The sequence below is a fragment of the Bison bison genome, unplaced genomic scaffold (assembly GCF_000754665.1).
Source record: "Bison bison bison isolate TAMUID 2011002044 unplaced genomic scaffold, Bison_UMD1.0 scf7180017864280, whole genome shotgun sequence".
Taxonomy (NCBI): Eukaryota; Metazoa; Chordata; class Mammalia; order Artiodactyla; family Bovidae; genus Bison; species Bison bison.
In genome coordinates, this window is record NW_011494852.1 from 5,074,880 (window position 1) to 5,094,472 (window position 19,593).

Consider the following 19,593-nt stretch of genomic DNA (forward strand, 5'->3'; position numbering starts at 1 on the left):
ACGTGTACCCCAATGTTCATCGCAGCACTGTTTATAATAGCCAGGACACGGAAGCAACCTAAATGTCCATCAGCAGATGAATGGATAAGAAAGCTGTGGTACATATACACAATGGAGTATTACTCCGCCATTAAAAAGAATACATTTGAATTAGTTCTAATGAGATGGATGAAACTGGAACTTATTGTACAGAGTGAAGTAAGCCAGAAAGAAAAACACCAATACAGTATACTAACGCATATATATGGAATTTAGAAAGATGGTAACAATAACCCTGTGTACGAGACAGCAAAAGAGACACTGATATATAGATCAGTCTTGTGGACTCTGTGGGAGAGGGAGAGGGTGGGGAGATTTGGGAGAATGGCATTGAAACATGTGTAATATCATGTATGAAACGAGTCGCCAGTCCAGGTTCGATGCACGATACTGGATGCTTGGGGCTGGTGCACTGGGACGACCCAGAGGGAGGGTATGGGGAGGGAGGAGGGAGGAGGGTTCAGGATGGGGAACACAGGTACACCTGTGGCGGATTCATTTCGATATTTGGGAAAACTAATACAATATTGTAAAGTCTAAAAAAAAAAAAAGTTAAAATAAAAATTTAAAAAAAAATTTTTATTTTACATTGAAGCATAGTTGATTAACAATGTTGTGTTAGTTTCATGTGTACAGCAAAGTGATTCCGTTATACATATATGTGTATCTATCTTTTTCAAATTCTTTTTCCATTTAGGTTATTACAGAATATTGAGCAGAGTTTCCTGTGCTGTATAGTAGGTCCTTGTTGGTTATCTGTTTTAAATATAGCAGGGTATACATGTCAATCCCAAACTCCCAGTCCATCGCCCCTTCCTATCCTTCCCCCCTGGTAATCATAAGTCATTCTCTAAGCCTGTGAGTCTGTTTCTATTTTGTATATAAGTTCATTTGTATTTATTTTTTTTTTTTTTTAGATTCCACATATAAGCAATATTATAGGAAATTTTGTCTTTCTCTGTCTGACTTACCTCACTTGGTATGATAATCCTCAGGTCCAGCCATGATACTACAAATAGCATTATTTTGTTCTCTTTAATGGCTGAGTAATATTCCATTGTATGTATGTATCATATCTTTATCCATTTATCTGTTGATAGATCAGTATATGTATATTGAATACCTATTGCATGCCCAGCACTACTCTCAACACTTGAAATTAGAGCAGTGAGTAGAATATGCAGAATGTCTATTCCCAGAGTTTACCCTCAGCTGCAGGGAGAGATACACAAATAAATGAATATATAATGGTAAGTGCTGAAAAGAGTAAGTGGAGAAGTGGAGATGCTATTTTATGTGAGAGGGTACAAGAAACTTTCCAATAAGCTGACATTGGGACAGAGACCTGAAGAAGTATAGCTGTAAATCATTGTATGTGATTACTAGGAAGAACATTCCAGAGGAAGCCAAACATTGAAGGGCCTCAGGCAGGATTGCATTGGCTGTGTGTGGGGAGCAGCCAGGAGGCCGGTGCTTCTTCTACCCCAGTTGTTATTCAAGTATTTTCAAATGCAAGATCTCTTGTTACTTCACCCTTACATAACCTCAATATGTAATTCTGAAAAACATGGACGTTGTCTGCCTTACATAACTTGACTGCTTTGTCATCCCCAATAACTTTTACACTGATTTCTTGGTACATTGGATTGTTTCAGTGTCATTCTACTGAGTACTAGTGAGAGGGGACATTTCCACCTTCATGGTGCTACTGTCTTTAACATGTTCACTACTATATTTTACACTTTTTATCTATTACTGCTCTAATTCTCCTCAGTCAGTTTTTATGGACTTTATAAAATAAAAACATTATATACCCATTTCCATGGGGTGTTTTGTACTTCATAAATTTTAATCTGGATTGGCATCTTTTAAAAAAATATTTATTTATTTATTTGGCTGCATCCAGTCTTAATTGCTGCACTCAGAATCTTGTTGCTTCCTGTGGAATCTTCCATTATGGCACACCAGCTCAGTAGTTCTGGCATGTGGGATCTTAGCTCCCCAACCAGGGTTCAAACCTGACTTCCCATGTACTGCAAGGCGGATGTTTAACCCCTGGACCGTCAGGGAAATCCCTGGATTGGCATCTTTAAGTGTATGCTCTAATGTGTTTGCAGTCATCTCTTTTGTGGTTATTACAGTTTCTGATTTTAGAAAATTAACTGACCTCTACAAATTTCATAGATATCTTGTTCTTTTAAAAAAGTTATTTTGCTATATTTTAAAATAATTTTATTTATTTATTTATTTTTGGCTATGCTGGGTCATCATTGCTGCTCGGGCTTTTCTCCAGTTGTGGCTAGCGGGGGCTACCCACTGGTTGCGGTGCTCAGGCCTCTCATTGCAGTGGCTTTTCTTGTAGAGCACAGGCTCCAGGGCTTGCAGGTTTCAGTGGTTGTGGCACACAGGCTTCGTTGCTCTGCAGCATTGTGGGCTCTTCCAGGATCAGGGATCAGACCTGTGTCTCCTGCTGTGGCAGACATTCTTTACCACTGAGCCACTAGGGAAGCCTCTCTGCTGTCTTTTTTTTTTTTTTTGCTGAAGTGATTTTAATCTATAGATGAAAGACTCTTTAAATGATACTCAGAATACATTACAAACTTGGTTTTAAATTAGAGTCTAGAAGAGGACTCACAATGATTCCAGAACACAATGTGGAAGTGCAACAGTTAGGTGATGACTTCTTAATTGTTCAAGGGGATAAAGATCTTCAAATATGGATGGAAATTAATCTCTAAGAGTTATTCTCCTTTATAGACTACAATATTATTGTCGGTTTCATATACTTTTACTTTATAAAGAACTCCCACAGGAAGCAGATATATACGGCTACATTTTCTGTTGTGCTTACAATGTCTGCAAAATACGACACATCTAGATCCAGATCCTTATGATCAAGGAGCTTCATAATCGCCTCCTTTATAATTGTGCCCATGGCCATTTGGGTTGTTGCACTTCTCAAATAATTTCAAGTTTTCTTCATTTATGAGATTTGTTGTGGAGGCGGTTGGTCGCGCTGAAGGAGACGAGGGGCAACACGCGCCCGCCGGCGAGGGCCCGACCCTGCCCTGTTGATGGCATCCTCACCCCTCGGCCCACCGCCAGCCTGGATGGGCAGAGCCCCCTCTGCTGTTTTTAATAACATCTAAATCCATTTTAAAGTTCTTTTACAATAAACTATAAATTGAGAGTCCCACTCAATCCCCTCTCCCCTGCCCCTAATGGCTTATTTTAGCACCATTTATTCAACAGCTGCTTATGTCATCGTTGTTTTATCTGCCTGTTCGTTGGAAGTTCTGGTTTATGTTAATACTTTGTATTTCAGGGCCTCTTTCTATTTCTTTGCTCCAACTATACACTTGTACCTTCAGAGATAGATATGCCCAGCAGACAGTTTAATATATTTTAATTCTTTTTATTGAAAATTATCTTAAATACAGAAAGGTAACAAACCATAGGTAGACATTCAAACAGTTATAAAATGAATTCACATGGAAACATCACTCAGATTTTAAGAACTTACAACACTGTCAGCACATCTGTCTATGTCCATAGTATCTTTGTGTCCCTTTTTGCTTTTACCAAGTAAGAGAGCCACCACAACAATATAGTTCCGTTTTGAGTTTGAATTTTATATACATAGAATCGTACTATATATACTTTTATCTTGTTTTTTATTAATCATTTTGCTGTTAAGATTCATACATACATATTATTTCTTATAGTCAGAGTTGATTTATTCAATTATACCAATATACTACAGTTTATTTTTCAGTTCTACTTTTCATAGGGAGTTAGGTTGTTTCCACTTTTTGACAGTTAAAAATTGCTACTATGAACATTTTCTATGTGATATGAATAGGAGAGAAATGAATGGATCACATGGCATCATATTTTTAGTTGTCCAGTTTTCAACTTTTTTTTAAGTTCTCAGGTTTGGTTTTGTTTTAATACTCTTACTTATTTTTGCCTGTGCTGGGTCTTCATTGCTTTGTGCAGGCTTTCTCCAGTTGTGGCGAGCAAGGGCTACTTTTCATTGTGTTATGTGGGCTTCTCATTGCAGTGGCTTCTAGAAAGCACGGGCTTAAGTAGCTGCAGCTCCTGGGCCCTTGGAGTGCAGGCTCAGTCGTTGTGACGCATGGCTTAGCTTTTCTGCAGCATGTGGAATCTTCCCTGACCAGGGATTAAACCCATGTCCCCTGCATTGGCAGGTGGATTCCTATCCACTGTGCCACCAGAGAAGTTCTCCACTTTTCTTTAATGCCTATACTAGATTACAATCCACCAGCAGTATATAGGAGCTCCCATTGTTGCATACGCTTCCTAATGTATTGTCAAACTTTGATTTTTATCAATTGCTGAACATATATAGTGATACTTCAGTGTGGTTTTAGTTTGCATTTCCCTTTTTACTGATGAGCTTGAAGACATTTTCATATCATTATTGGTTTTTTAAAATTCTTCTTTAGCTAATTGCCTGTTCAAGTCTTTCTTACCTGTTTTTCTGTTGGATTGCCTGTGTTTTTAATGATGTGTAAGAGTTCTTTATATATTTTGCTTATTGAGTATATTCCATGTTCTAAAAATTACTAATGTTTTCTTCCACTCTGAGTTACCTTTTAGTGCTCTTTATGGTTTCTTTTTGTGAACAAAAGTTCTTAATTTTGATCAGATTTATCAGTCTTCTGTTTTGGGCTTCACACTTATTTGGTCTTATGTAGGAAATTCTTCCTTGGCCTATTTCTGAATCTGATTTATAATATATAAACAGAATCACACTATCTGTACTTTTTGTTCCACTTAAGAAAATTTTTATTATTGTGAAGATACTCTTTTATGTTTTCTTCTTGATGTCTGATTGTTTTTCCTTTATAAACTTTTCCTCTAAGGGGCTAAATTTTTACTGTAATACATTCAGGTGTGGTTACCTTTATTTCTCCATATTTTGTTTCTGGTTGTATTTTTAAATCCAAGAATTTATCTTTTTCTGGTGAGAGGAAATCTTTGGCAGTCATCTCTTTAAACATTTCCTTGCTACCATTTCCTCTTTTCTCTCTTGAGCTCCTATTAAACAGACAATAAGACATCTGGATCACCTCTGATGTTTTAAATTCTTCATCTCTTTTTCTATTTGTGCTGCCTTTAATTCCTTAATTTGATACTACCTACATAAGATAGATAACCAGCAAGGACCCACTGTATAGTGCAGGGAATTCTACTCAGTATTATGTGACAACCTATATAAGAAAAGAATCTAAAAAAAAAAAAGAAAAGAATCTAAAAAAGAATGAATAGATGTATACATACATCTATGTATACATTTTGCTGAGTCACTTTGTTGTATACCTGAAATTAACACAACATTGTAAATCAACTATACTCCAATAAAATCAAAATGTAAAAAGATGCAAAGATGAGAGCAAAAAAAAAAATATTTGTATCAATTTGTATTGATTCATCAATATATTCTTCAGTTATGATGACCTTTTGACTCTTCAACTTATCCACTAAGTTTTTTATTTAAAAAAAATAGTATAGTTATTTATATAGTACATGTACAACAGGATATATATATCACATAATTAACGTAAAATTCTAAGATAATAATATGTACATACCTAAATTTGCATATGTAAGATATTGGCTAGGAAGTATGCCTAAGAATATAAAGGAAGTATTCCTAAGAATATAATTGCTGGGTCTTGGCTTACTCTTTTTTTTTTTTTTAGTCCTATTAATTGTCACTTCATTTTGAACACTTTAGGGGAAGAGTTACAGTGAATGGTATTTTTTTTCAGAGCTTATAGTCAGGTTTTTTTTTTTTAACTTTTTTTTATTTGGAGGATAACTGCTTTACAAATATACAACGGGCAAAGGACTGTCTTTAATAAGTACTGTTGAAAAAACTGGACTACTGTGTTACACCTTACTCAGAAATAACTTAATGTGGATTAAAGACTTGAATATGAGACCTGAAGCCATAAAACTTCTAGAAAACAGAAGGAAAGCTCCTTGACATCAGTCTTGTAGTTTTTGGATACGACACCAAAGCCAAGACAACAAAAGCAAAAATAAATAGGATGACATCAAACTAAAAATCTGTATGGAAAAGGAAGCAATAAGCAAAATGAAAAGGCAGCCTACTGAATGAGAGAAAATATTTGCAAATCATGTATCAAACAAGGAGTCAATATCTAAAATATATATATAGAATCCTAACTCAATAGCAAAAAAAGAAAAAAAAAACATACATTTAAGGAAATGTAGGGCTTCCCTGGTGGTGAAGGTTAAGAATCTGCCTTGCAGTGTAAGCAACACCAGTTAGATCCATGGTCCAGGAAGATCCCACATGCCTCAGGACAACTGAGCCCATGTGCCACAACTGATAAGCCTGCACTCTGTAGACCATGAGCCTGTGTGCTGCAACAGGAGAAGCCACCGCAGTGAGAAGCCCTCACTCCGCAACTAGAGAAAGCTCATAAGCAACAACAAAGAGCCAACACAGCTAAAAATAAGTATAATGAAAAATAAAATGAATAAATAAATAAAATAATAAAAATAAATAAAATGAAAATTTTACAACTGAAAAATACAGTGGCCTAAAATTTTGAAACTTACTGGATAGACTCACCAGGAGAATGGAGATAACAGAGGAAAATTAGTGAACTTGAAGAAAGACCAAAAGAAGTTATGCAATATGAATAACAGAAAAAAAGATCAAAAACTTAAAAAGAATGACTCAAGGGGAATTGCTTGGCAATCCAGTAGTTGGTTGGGATTAGGTGCTCTCATTGCTGAGGGCCGAGGTTCAATCCCTGGTTAGGGAGCTACCATTCCACAAGCAGCACAGTGCTGCCAGAAAAAAAGGAAAAAGAATGACTCAGGGACATGTGGGATAACAACAGAGTTTTCATAGTTATATCATTGAAGTCCCAAAAGGACCATAGAAAATGAAAGAATCGTAAAAATAAGGCATTACTTTTAGGGAAACAATGAGTGGAACAACTGGATTTCTCTTCATAAACCATGGACATCGGCAAAAGTGCAACAGTATTTTGTTGGTAAAGAACTGTCAACCCAGAATTCCATAGCCAGCAGAAACCTTTCAGGAATGAAAGAAAAATTAAGAAAAGGAATGTTGCAGGTGTACAGGGAAACTGAAACTCTGGCCTAGCATCCATGTGGGACTCGGAGATAATGAGAGAGAGTCCGTACCTTGTCTCAAAGGAGTGAGCACTTATTAAGTCTAGGAGACAGCTGCCGTATGAGAACACAGACGTAATGCTGTCTGATAATCTGGTCCTTCAAGGAAAGCCAGAAATCCAGATTTCTGTATTTAATCTGATAACATCAACACTGGTAACTCACTTAAAACTTTAGAGAACTGTTGGGGCAATACCAAACACAAACACATGAGTAGGATACAACCTGATTCATTGGGTTATTACTTATATGGAGTTTTCTTTTTCTTTGAACCTCAGAAATTCTACCAAGATACATCTAGTTAAAACTCTTTCCTCCTATATCCTGCTCAGCGTAGAAAGGAACCATCTGATTACTAAGTTTTCTTCAACTCTGGCAATCTGTCTTAACTGTTGTTTTTGCATCATCACCATATTCTCCTTCTAGAACTCATCTTACATTTAATTTTCTGTATAATTTTCTTACCCCATGACCCTATCATCTTTTTTTTTTTCTTTCAGTTACCATTTCTATCCTTTCTCTTCTGAAAATCTTTTTTTCAAGAGTTCATTCTAGTTTTAGTAATGATTGACTTTTCACTGGGGAATTTGAAGATTTGTCTTACTTTAAACCCTCTTCCCTTATTCTCCATACATAGTATATCACAATTTAATTACTCAGTTTGCTTAGTAACTATGTAAATTTTTTGTTGACAAGCTCTGTAGTCACATTTCACTCCTTGTACAACTTTTCTTTTCCATGAAGTTAAACTGTCTTAAGTGAGAACTGGTTAGTTTTCTGTTTATCTGTCAGTAATCTCTTTTCAGACACATCAGGTAGCTATGGTTTGTTTTTTAACTGAGACATCCCTCCTCTAATCCTCTGTTCTTCTTCCCCAGGTGTGGTGTAACACAGATTTTAGAGTTTCCCTTTATTGTCATCCAGTGGATTCCCTTAGGATCATCCCATTGATTCCCTTAACTCCTCCCCTTTGAATTCATTTTGATTCTCTTCTGTATTTGCATACCTTGGATTCTTGTCTATACCTAGTCTGTTGGATCTCCTGCCTTCCTTTTTCTTGATTTGGTTTTACTATTTTTTTTTAAGATTTATTTTATTTTTTGACTGTAGTAGTTCTTTGTTCCTGTGCACAGGCTTTTTCTGGTTGCTAAGAGTGGGGGCTACTCTTCGTTGCGGTGCAGGGACTTCTCATTGCAGTGGCTTCTCTTGTTGTAGAGCGCAGGTTCTAGTGGACAGGCTTCAGTAACTGCAGCACGTGGGCTCAGTAGTTGCAGTGCACTGGCTTAATTGCTCTGGGACATGTGGGATCTTCCCAAACCAGGGATCTAACCTGTGTCCCTTGCATTGCAAGGCAGTTTCTTAACCACTAGACCACCAGAGAAGCCCTGTTTTCTTACTATTCTGAAGCAGAAAGCAACCAAGGAAAGAATGCAAAAGAAGTAAATAGAAAGTATATTTTCTGAATCCCTGCATGAATAAAAATGTTTTCATTTCACCCTCATAATTTGATCGATAATTTGACTAGAAATATCAATTTAGGTTGAACAAGTGACTTCAACTTTTTGAAGGCATTGCTCCAAGGATTTCTAAAATCTTCTAGTATCTGGTGTTATTGAGAAGTCCAAAACCAATTCAGGTTCTTAATTCTTTTAAGTGGTGTATTTAAATTCTTTGGAAGCTTTTTGCATTTATTATTTATTTGTGATGTTCTAATATTGCGTGTTGAGGTTATCATACTGATTTTTTTTTTTTTTTTCATTTGGCTAGATACTCACTCATTCTGGAACTAAAACTCTGTGTAATTTTCTACTATTATTTTGTTGAAGGTTTGTTCCCTATTGTTTTCTCTTTTCCTCTATTTGATAGATCACTTTTTAGGTCCAGTGCTTGCCACCATGTCTGACACATAATACAAACTCATTAAATTTTTTGAATGATTGAACACTCATAATTCAGATCTTAAATTTCTTGTGCTACCCCTATAATTTTTTTTTTAATTGAAGTACAGTTGATTCACAATGTTGTGTTAGTTTCTGGTAAACAGTGAAATGACTCAGTTATACATATATATACACATATTTTTTTTCATATTCTTGTCATTATGCTTTACTACAGGATATTGAATATAGTCCCCTAGGCTATACCTTGCTGTTTATCTCCTTTATATATAGTAGTTTGTATCTGCTCTTTCCCCCCACCCTCAGTTTCCATCTCTTTTTTTTTTTTTTCCCTTTTTTTTTTCCCCATCTCTTTTTTTATGTTATACTTTCTGTGAGGTTTTATTAAGTTCTCATCTTTGTATTTTTATAAAATACAAAGAAAGAAATTCTTCTTTCAGTATTTCTTTTCCTAGCATCACTCTCTTATGGGATTGTCATATAATATTATTTTTAGAAGCATAGGTTTTCTGAATTTTGGCATTTTTTTCCCCTTTGTTGTCTCTCCTGAGTTCTTATTTTCTGTTTATTTTAAGCTCTGATGTTCAATATTTTCCTGAAATAGCTAGTGACTCAAGGCCTATTTGGGCTTCCCTGGTGGCTCACTTGCCAATGCAAGAGATGCAGGTTTGATCCCTGGATCAGGAAGATCCCCTGGAAAAGGAAATGCCAACCCACTCCAGTATTCTTTCCTGGAGAATCCTATGGATAGAAGAGCCTGGTGGGCTACAAATAGTCTACAGGGTCGCATAGAGTCGGACACAACTTAGCAACTAAACAACAACGTAATTTGATCAGAGGCTCATAGGAGGCCTTTAAGTAGAGATTAGGAAAGTATGACCTTTAAGTAGAGATTTGAAAAATGAATAATAGTTATCAAGGCCAAGAGTAAAAGAAAATACCTCTAAACATAAGAAAAAGGACCTAGAAAGGTCTAAATAGAGACTAATAGCTAGGGGCACTCGAAGAACTACTAAATAGGGCCAGTGTGAATGAAGCTTAAAAACCAAAATGAAACATAGGGTGAGTGAGATTTGGTTGAAAGGCAGGCAGGAGCCAGATTATTCAAAGCTTTGTAAACCATATTCAGGAGTTTGGCTTTTATTGTGAGAGCAATGTAACCATCAAAGAATTTTAAGCAGAACAGTGGCAGGATAATGCTATTCTAGTGACATGGATTCAAGATTACAAAATCAGAATTACAAAGCTCAAGTTGGGGGAAGTAGGTAAGAGGCTATTTCAAGAAAGAGCTATTTCATATTACATGTTATATTGTATATAAAGGGAAGAGTTTAGGATATACATGGGGCAAAATTAGACAGTATTTGCTAAATAATTACATGAGAGGAAGAAGATGGTGCTAGAATGATCTTTACTTTTTTGACTTGAAATTTTCTCTCTGGATCAATAGTGTGGTCTTCAAAACATTTCACTTGCCAACATCTCCATTTTTGTATGAAAATCCTTCCATAATATTACCTCCTAAATGCTAAATATGTATTTTACACCAAATATTTTTTCATATAGTATTCCTAGTCCTCAAAATGATCATAAGAGTTAGTTATTTCTATCATATAGACAGACTATTGGGGGCTCAGAAAGATGAATTAATGTGTCCAAGAAAACACAGTGGGTAATTAACTGAGTCTGAGTTCAGAATTCATCTTATACCTCTATTCTTTCAATAGCAATACACTGCCTCCCATTATATTCTTTTCCCTTATCTTTGAACCTACAAATACCCTTCCTGTCAGTTGGTCGTCACGACTAAGTGCTTGTGCACTTGTTAAGTCCTCTCCTTTTTTTCCCACAGTTCAGAATCACAGAATTCCAAGGCATAGTACTGTCATCAGACCCCCAACATATACCATGTCCAGCTACAAAAATATCTTCCCTATAGTATATATGAACTCATATATACTCATATAGTATAATGAACTCATGCTAGGTTCATTCAATACTTGACTTTTCTTAAGGTATTCTCCTGTCTGGATTGGTACCTTCTATTTCCCTATCATTGATTAAAGAGAAACTAAGGCTCTAGTTACTTAATCTAGAATTTTTCAGTGATGGTAGAAGTGTCTTATGTTTCTGATTTCCAGTATGGTAGACACTAGACACATTTGGCTATTGAACACTTCATATGTGGGTAGTGCCATGGAGGAACTGAATTAGAATTTTTAATTTTAATTATATTAAATTTAAATAGACATGTGCTAGTGGCTACTGCAGTGGACAACACAGAACTAAGCAGGGTCTGGCAAACTTTTTCTTACAGGGCTAGATAGTAAATATTTTAGATTTGCAGTCAATATGGTCTCTGTTGCAACCAGAACTCATAAACAGTCATAGATAATACATAAATAAGTGTGACTGTGTTCCATTTAGAAAATTTATTGCAGGGCTGAAGTCCATAGTTTGCCAGCCTCTGGACATTTTTCCTTAGACATGTTCATTTAATCCTGACAACAGGACTTCCCTGGTGGTCCAGTGATTAAGCCTAGAGTTCCATCCTTGGGCGGGAATTTAGGATCCCACATGCCATGCAGTGTGGCCAAAAAAAAAAAAAAATATATATATATATATATGCTGACAGCAACTCTATTAAGTAGATATGATCCCACTCCAGTATTCTTGGTAGGAAGCTCCATGTTCAGAGGAGCCTGGCAGGCTACAGTCCCTGGGGTCGCAAGAGTTGGACTCGACTGAGCGACTGAACAGCAACATGGATGTGTGTTCTTTTAATCTCTGGCTGTAATCTTACTCACTCAACCTAAGCTGCTGGCCATTATTCTTAACACTTTTTTGAGTGATAAGGCAACAGTCTCTGATCCAAGCATACAGAGGCAGGAAGAATAGAGAAGTAGAATGATGAGGCAGTTTTGTTATTTTTGTGGTAACTTTATAGCCTTTTAAAGTTATATACTGTATTCTTAAACATCTCCCTGCAAAAGACTGACCTATATAACAATCTAAATGTGACTGAATTTTTTGTCTACTACAAAGTGGGAGAGAATTCCCTTTGTAAAACTATGAATCCAAATAAATGACTGTTTACCAAAAAAAAATAGGTATGATCATTTCCTTTGCTTTACAGTTCATGCTGTGGGATGTTCTTATATGCGTGTTTGTGTATGCTATGAGATTTTGTGTGTGTGTATGTATGATTAGAGTCATCCTGTAACAAGGAAGTTTAAGGCATCTCTGTATTTAGAAACCTCCCCTAAATAATTCTGATATATAGCAACATTTAGAAACCACAGACTTACTTCCTACCTTTATCTTAGTATGTCATCTCTCCTCACTCTTCTTTTCTCATCCAGGTTTAAAAAATTCAGTTTAGTTTCTTTCATTTTAATTGAAGTTTTTATTTCTCCAAACAAGGAAAATGTGAGTGATTGCTTTCATATTTTCTTTCAGTCCTGGAGTCAAGATGTGAGACCAAGAAATTATTTCTGAAGAAGGAAATTTATGAAATAGAGTCAGCCCAGTGGGAGTTAATGGACAGACTTACAAGACACGACCTTCAGTGCTCCAGTTTCAGAGATGAATGGGAATGTAATGGCCAGTTTGAGAAACAACATGGCTCTCAGGAGGGACATTTCAGTCAACTGATATTCACCCATGAAGGCATGCCTACTTTTAGTCAACATCCATCCTTTACATTACAGCAAATCATGAATAATAATAAAGAGAAATACTGTGCAACTAAGGAATATAGGAAAACCTTCAGACATGACTCACAGCTTACCACACATCAGATCATCCATACTGTTGAGAAACCCTATGAGTGTAAGGAATGTGGAAAGGCCTTTAGACATCCTTCAAGACTCAGTCATCATCAGAAAATTCATTCTGGTAAGAAACCGTTTGAATGTAAGGAATGTGGAAAAACCTTTATTTGTGGCTCAGACCTCACCCGACATCACAGAATTCACACTGGTGAGAAACCCTATGAATGTAAGGAGTGCGGGAAGGCCTTCAGCAGTGGCTCCAACTTCGCTCGACATCAGAGAATTCACACTGGTGAGAAGCCCTATGAATGTAAAGAATGTGGGAAGGCCTTCAGCAGTGGCTCAAACTTTACTCAACATCAGAGAATTCATACAGGGGAGAAACCCTATGAATGTAAGATATGTGGGAATGCCTTTAGTCAAAGCTCGCAACTTATTAAACATCAGAGAATCCACACGGGTGAGAAACCCTATGAATGTAAGGAATGTGAAAAGGCTTTTCGTTCTGGCTCAGACCTTACTCGACATCAGAGAATTCATACTGGTGAGAAGCCCTATGAATGTAAGATATGTGGGAAAGCCTATTCTCAGAGTTCACAACTTACTAGTCATCATAGAATTCATACTAGTGAGAAGGCCTATGAATATAGGGAATGTGCAAAGACCTTTAATTATGACTCACAACTGGTTCAACATCAAAATTTGTACTGGTGATAAAACACAGAATATACAAAATGTGTGTGAAGGCTTCTGTTTACAGCTCAAAACTATTTAACATCAACTACTCAACAAAAGAGAATTTATCTTAATATTAATCCCTCTAAATAGAATAAGATAGAAACATCTTATTTGTTGACTACAGCTTGTTCAGCCCAAGAAAAATCATGTAGGAGAAATACCCTATGAGTAGAATACATTTTGGAAGCCCTTTTAATAAAATCTACTTCTCAGTCTAGTAAATATTCAAAATGACAAGAGCACTTTGTGCATCTTTCTAACCTTATCTTAAACATCAGAGAATACATACAGAGATGTGATCCTGTAATTTTCATATTCCCCCCATTTTCCCTATAATTGTTACATTCTCAATCTTTTAATCCATTAATATTTACGTTTACAGCATAGTTGGTAAAATACCTTTTATTTTTAAGATACTTTTAATACCCAAGAGAAATGACCTCTTTATTTTTGAAGATGGCTTACTCTTTTTACTCTTCACAAAACTTAGACTTTTCTTGTAAAACATTCATGAATGACTTATCACCCAGTAAATGGAGATCCTTTACTATCCTTTTGCTGTTTCCTTGTGTTGCTATAATATCATTTCATCAAGTCCCTATTGATAGACATTGTCATTTCCTCCAGTTTTTGCCATTAATACACAGTGCCCTGGTGCGCATTCTCCCTAGACATATTTTTGTATCATGTCTTATTTTAATTGCTGAAATAATGCATCTATATTTTCCCTATAATAGATTAAAACATTACAAATAAGACCTTTGACCACTATCCTTGTTCCCATATTGCTTCCTAAAGGATAGTCTTTATTTGTTTAGTATTTATTCTTCCTGAGCATTTTCCTATGTTTCTATACATATTTTCTTGGTAGAAATGATAAAAATGGGGATAATTATAATACCTACCTCAGAATTCTGTGTGAGGATCAAATAAAGACACACAAAGTGCTTAGAATTGTGCCTGTCCTGTAATATAGACTGTTTGTTGTTAATTGTATTCATCATTATCACTTTACTAGTATTATATGTTGAAAAGCAACTGTTTCTACAGACCATACTCAACAACAGACAGGATATATAATTGAAGACCTATTGAGGGTCATGAATTAAGAAATTTTCTATCATTTACTTCCTGTGGAACATGAATTAATCCTGGGTGTTGGTGCAGAAAGTAATATGTGTAATGAGTAGCAAAGGCTGTGTATTCAGACTGGTATCCTTTCTACTACATTATAAAATACCTAATGTAAAGACAGACAATAATATAGACAAACATTGCTGACACTAGTGAAAAAGTGTGAAAAGACAAACAGCCCTATGTTTGAAAATAGATATGCATACATATAAAGAGAAGCTTTACAGTTACCAATTTTAAATGTTATACTGAATACAGTGCTTCCAATACATTTGAAAACCTAAACAAAACTTTTTACAAAAATAAAAATTATCAGTATTGACACAGAGAATTAGAACTCTTGGGAAACTCTTATAAAAAGATAAGAGGGGAAATTTAGTGTGAGTTATAGTAGCTTCCCTGGTGGCTCAGTGGTGAAGAATCTGCGTGTAGTGCAGGAGACGAAGGTTCCGCCCCTGGGTTGAGAAGATCCCTTGGAGAAGGAAAAGGCAACCCACTCTGGTATCCTTGCCTGGGAAATCCATGGACAGAGGAGTCTGGCAGGCTACAGTCTGTGGTTTCACAAAGAGCTGGACACGACTGAGCAACTAAACAACAGCATAGTAGCCATTACTAAGGAATCATCAAACCCAGTTTCTTTCCAGGCACAACTTTTTGTAAAAAAAATGGGGGTATAAATGACATCAATATTACATTAGTTTCAGGTGTACAACATAGTGCTCTGATGTTTGTATATATTGGGAAAAGTGTGTTAGTTGCTCAGACATGTCCTACTCTTTGCAATCCCATGGGCTATAGGCCTCCAGACTCCTCTCTCCATGTGATTCCCCAGGCAAGAATACTGGAATGACTAACTATTCCCTTTTCCAGGGGATCTTCCCGACCCAGAGATCGAACCTTCATCTCACACGTTGCAGGCGGATTCTTTACTGTCTGAGCCACCAGGGAAGCCTATATATTGGAAAATGACCACCATAATAAGTTTAGTTAATATCGATCACCATCCATACTTACAGAATGTTTTCTTGAGAAGAGGCAAAACTTGAGCAAGGAACTATTTGTTATATAGAAGTAGACATAACATACTTTAATATAATCCTAATGTTAGGAATGGATTAGGAGGACACAAACAAGGAAGCTATTTTATCAGGGTGATCCATGAAGATGTATACAAGCATACTAAGAAAAAATAAACTTTTGTTGTTCAGTCTCTAGGTCATATCCGACTGTGACCCCATGGACTGTAGCCCACCAGGCTCCTCTGTCCATGGGATTTCCCAGCCAAGAATACTGGAGTGGATTGCCATTTGCTTCTCCAGGGGTTTTCTTGACCAAGGACTTGAACCTGGGTCTCCTGCATTGGCAGGCTGATTCTTTGCCACTGGTATCTATTAAATGAATAACAGGAATGAACTTGGGTTGGGACAATAACTGAAGAGGCTCTGCAATGTCCAGTTCTAGCTAAAAAGTGCTATAAGAAAATGCAGCCCTTGTTTTGCCAGCTCTTCTGACTTCGGGGGACAATCCAGAAATATAGCTTTTTTTCTGTGTGTGATCGCCCTTGACTTTTTAAATGGCAGCTGAGGGGTTTTTTGTTTTTGTTTTTTAAAACATGGTGTGGACCAAAGAAGATACATTGACTCTCCAAGTAGCAAGTGACTCATAGGTTACTTCTGTTCTGGACACTAGAACAGTGACTGCAAAAGGCTCACAAGAAGAGTTTTTTATAGTGCAAATCTCTTAGCCCCAAGGAAATTTAGTGGAGGGAGGGCAAGGGAATAGTAAAATACAAGATAATTTACCCATCATTTCTTAGATGTGGAAAATATTTCAAGAGATAAAGCTGATAAGCTCCAGATGTAAAGATTTTTTAAGGACTTGATTCAGTCCCATATTTTCCACATGCAGTTTTTTTTATTCTTGCCATCATGTCAGTTAAAAAATAGGATATATTTTATACATTGTTATCCTATATAATCTTTATATATATATATATATACACACACACACACAATTAAAGAGTTAACCTATTCGGAAGAAAAATAGCCAGGTCATCACTATTTTCCACTAGCTTAGCAAATATGTCACTAGAATTTTGTATTGTGTTTTAGACCAAGAGTCAGCAAACTTTATGTAAAGAGCCAGAAAGTAAATATTTTACCCTTTGTAGGTCATACTGTTTCTGTTGCAACTACTCATCTCTGCCACTATAGTGTGGAAGCCTATTAAATTTTCTTAAGAAATTCTGAAGTTTAAAAGTGTCCCATAATTTAGCTTTCTTTAGGGTTAGGTTGAAGGCTTTCCCAGTGGCTCAGTGGTAAAGAATCTGCTTGCAATGCAGGAGACAGTAGACATGGGTTCAATCCCTGGGTCAGGAAGATCCCCCTGGAAGAGGAAATGGCAACCCACTCTAGTATTCTTGCCTGGAAAATCCCATGGACAGAGGAGGCTGGAGGGCAAGAGTCCAAAGGATCCCAAAGAGTCGGCCACAACACCCACCCCAACGTTAGGTTGCTGCTAAGTCACTTCAGCCGTGTCCAACTCTGTGCGACCCCATAGACAGCAGCCCACCAGGCTCCCCCGTCCCTGGGATTCTCCAGGCAAGAACACTGGAGTGGGTTGCCATTTCCTTCTCCAATGCATGAAAAGTGAAAAGAGAAAGTGAAGTCGCTCAGTCGTGTCCGACTCTTAGCGACCCCATGGACTGCAGCCTACCAGGCTCCTCCGTCCATGGGATTTTTTGGCATGTGATTTTTAGTCAATAGTGACTGCACACATAGGTTCTATTTTAACTTAAAAAAAAAAAAAACTTTAGAAAAAAATAAAAATACTGTTCAGTTTCTGGGGGGAAAGAGGAGGAAACGACCAGCCACTAACAGAGAAGTGGGAAAATGACAGTTGCATCCATTGGGTCCCCATTCATATAAAAAAATGGACTAAAAAACCACTTCAATTTGTCCTATCTCACCTCAGTCACTTTCTTAGAGAAAAACTTTTCTTCATAATTCAAAAAATTGGTAGAATTCAGAAACAACGAACATTTTATTGTGGCAGACCTAGTACATTTTATATCACTCCCAATGATATCAAGCACAAGCCACGGTTTGACTAGTAAGATTAAAATTTATCTCACAGCTACTCAACCCCAGCACAATTGGGGTTTTATAACCAATTTTCCAAAGTAGATTGTCCCTCCTGATGCTGAAGGTTAGACAGTTTTGAGTGTGTGTATTTTTACAGAAGAGGAAAACAGACCACCCCTGAAGTTAGGGTATTTCTAATATATTTAAAAGTACAAATAGTTTTTCCAGAAGAGGAGTAAAATTTCTAAAATGCTGGAATTTTCCATATTCTAGTGGTTTTTCTAGAAGAATAGAAAAATAAGTTTCTTAAGTACTTATGTTACATTCCTAAGAAAAGTGTTGAATCTACTGGCTTCCATACATAGATTAGCAATGAGACAATAATTAGAATTCTCACACATTTTTCAGGATGCCTTGTTACTAGTGCATCCTTGATAGTGAGCTGGTCAGTGTAATCAATTGCTTCTACCCTTGGTTTTTAACTATAATTTATGGTTAATTTAAATTCAATCCCACAGATTTAGTTTTTTAAAAGGTGTGGTGACATATATTTGAATCCACAGTGTTAGCTTTGGTGGGGAAAAGGGGAGGTTAGGATTATCTAGAAAGTGATACGTGAAATTATATATAGTATACGTACTCAGTCACTTCAGTCGTGTCCAATTCTGCACAACCCTATGCCTGTCAGGCTTCTCTGTCCGTGGGATACATTTCAATATAAATCATTCACACCGTACTGGTAAAGAAGATGTACTCAGAATTCACTATCTCTAACCATCACCACTCTAAAACACAATGTGCTTAAACAGTGATATCCACAATTACCAAGGTCCTTTATCATTGTATAGTAAAAATAAGCATGGCTTTTTAAAAAGTAAAAGGCTTTAAGACAGAACTTTAATTCATAGCACTCTATAATGTCAGGCTTAAAAGTTAAACAGTGGAGTCAAGTCAACTACTGTCAAGTAAACTCCTTCCAAACATCCTTAATGTTTTCAAGGTAGAAAGCAAAAACACCAAAATGAAAAACCAAGATGTTATATTTTCTTAAATATATATATATAATTGAATGCTGATATAATTTAAGATGTCAGTATAAGGAAAAAGGGAAAAATCAGGACCTCTTCGTTCTCTCTCATATTAACATCATGGGTTTTTTGGGGGGTTTTTTTGTTTTTTTTTTTTTTTGCTTTTAAATTATATGTGTTTTAAAAAATGTTTTTGTTTTTTTTTTTTAAATTTTCATTCAAACATTGCATCAGTTCAATTCAGTCACTCAGTCGTGTCCGACTCTGGAAGACCCATGGACTGCAGCACACCAGACTTCCCTGTCCATCACCAACTCCCGGAGTTTGCTCAAACTCATGTACATCAAGATGGTGATGCCATCCAACCATTTTACTCTCTATCATCCCCTTCTCCTCTTGCCTCAATCTTTTCCAACATCAGGGTCTTTTCAAATGAGTCAGTTCTTCCCATCAGGTGGCCAAAGTACTGGAGTTTCAGCTTCAGCATCAGTCTTTTCATTGACTATTCAGGACTGATTTCCTTTAGGATAGACTGGTTGTATTTCCTTGCAGTCCAAGGGACTCTCAAGAGTCTTCTTCAACACCACAGTTCAAAAGCGTCAATTCTCTGGCGCTCAGCTTTCTTTCTAGTCCAACTCTCACATCCATACATGACTACTGGAAAAACCATAGCTTTGACTACACAGACCTTTGTTGA

At 36.5% G+C, this 19,593-nt stretch overlaps 1 protein-coding gene across 6 annotated transcripts in view; it reads left to right on the forward strand.

Moving 5' to 3' along the window:
- LOC104995279 (zinc finger protein 82 homolog) overlaps positions 1-19,593 on the forward strand; it is a 60,418-nt gene that overhangs the window by 15,166 nt on the left and 25,659 nt on the right. For 5 of the 6 annotated variants that reach the window (XM_010849084.1, XM_010849085.1, XM_010849086.1 and 2 more), the window contains one exon: positions 12,600-14,605. In XM_010849084.1, coding sequence (XP_010847386.1) covers positions 12,600-13,627 — 1,028 coding nt within the window. In that variant the 3' untranslated portion in view covers positions 13,628-14,605. Of the gene's footprint in view, positions 1-12,599; positions 14,606-19,593 lie in introns of those variants that run through there. The other variant, XM_010849089.1, reaches the window with a different exon arrangement.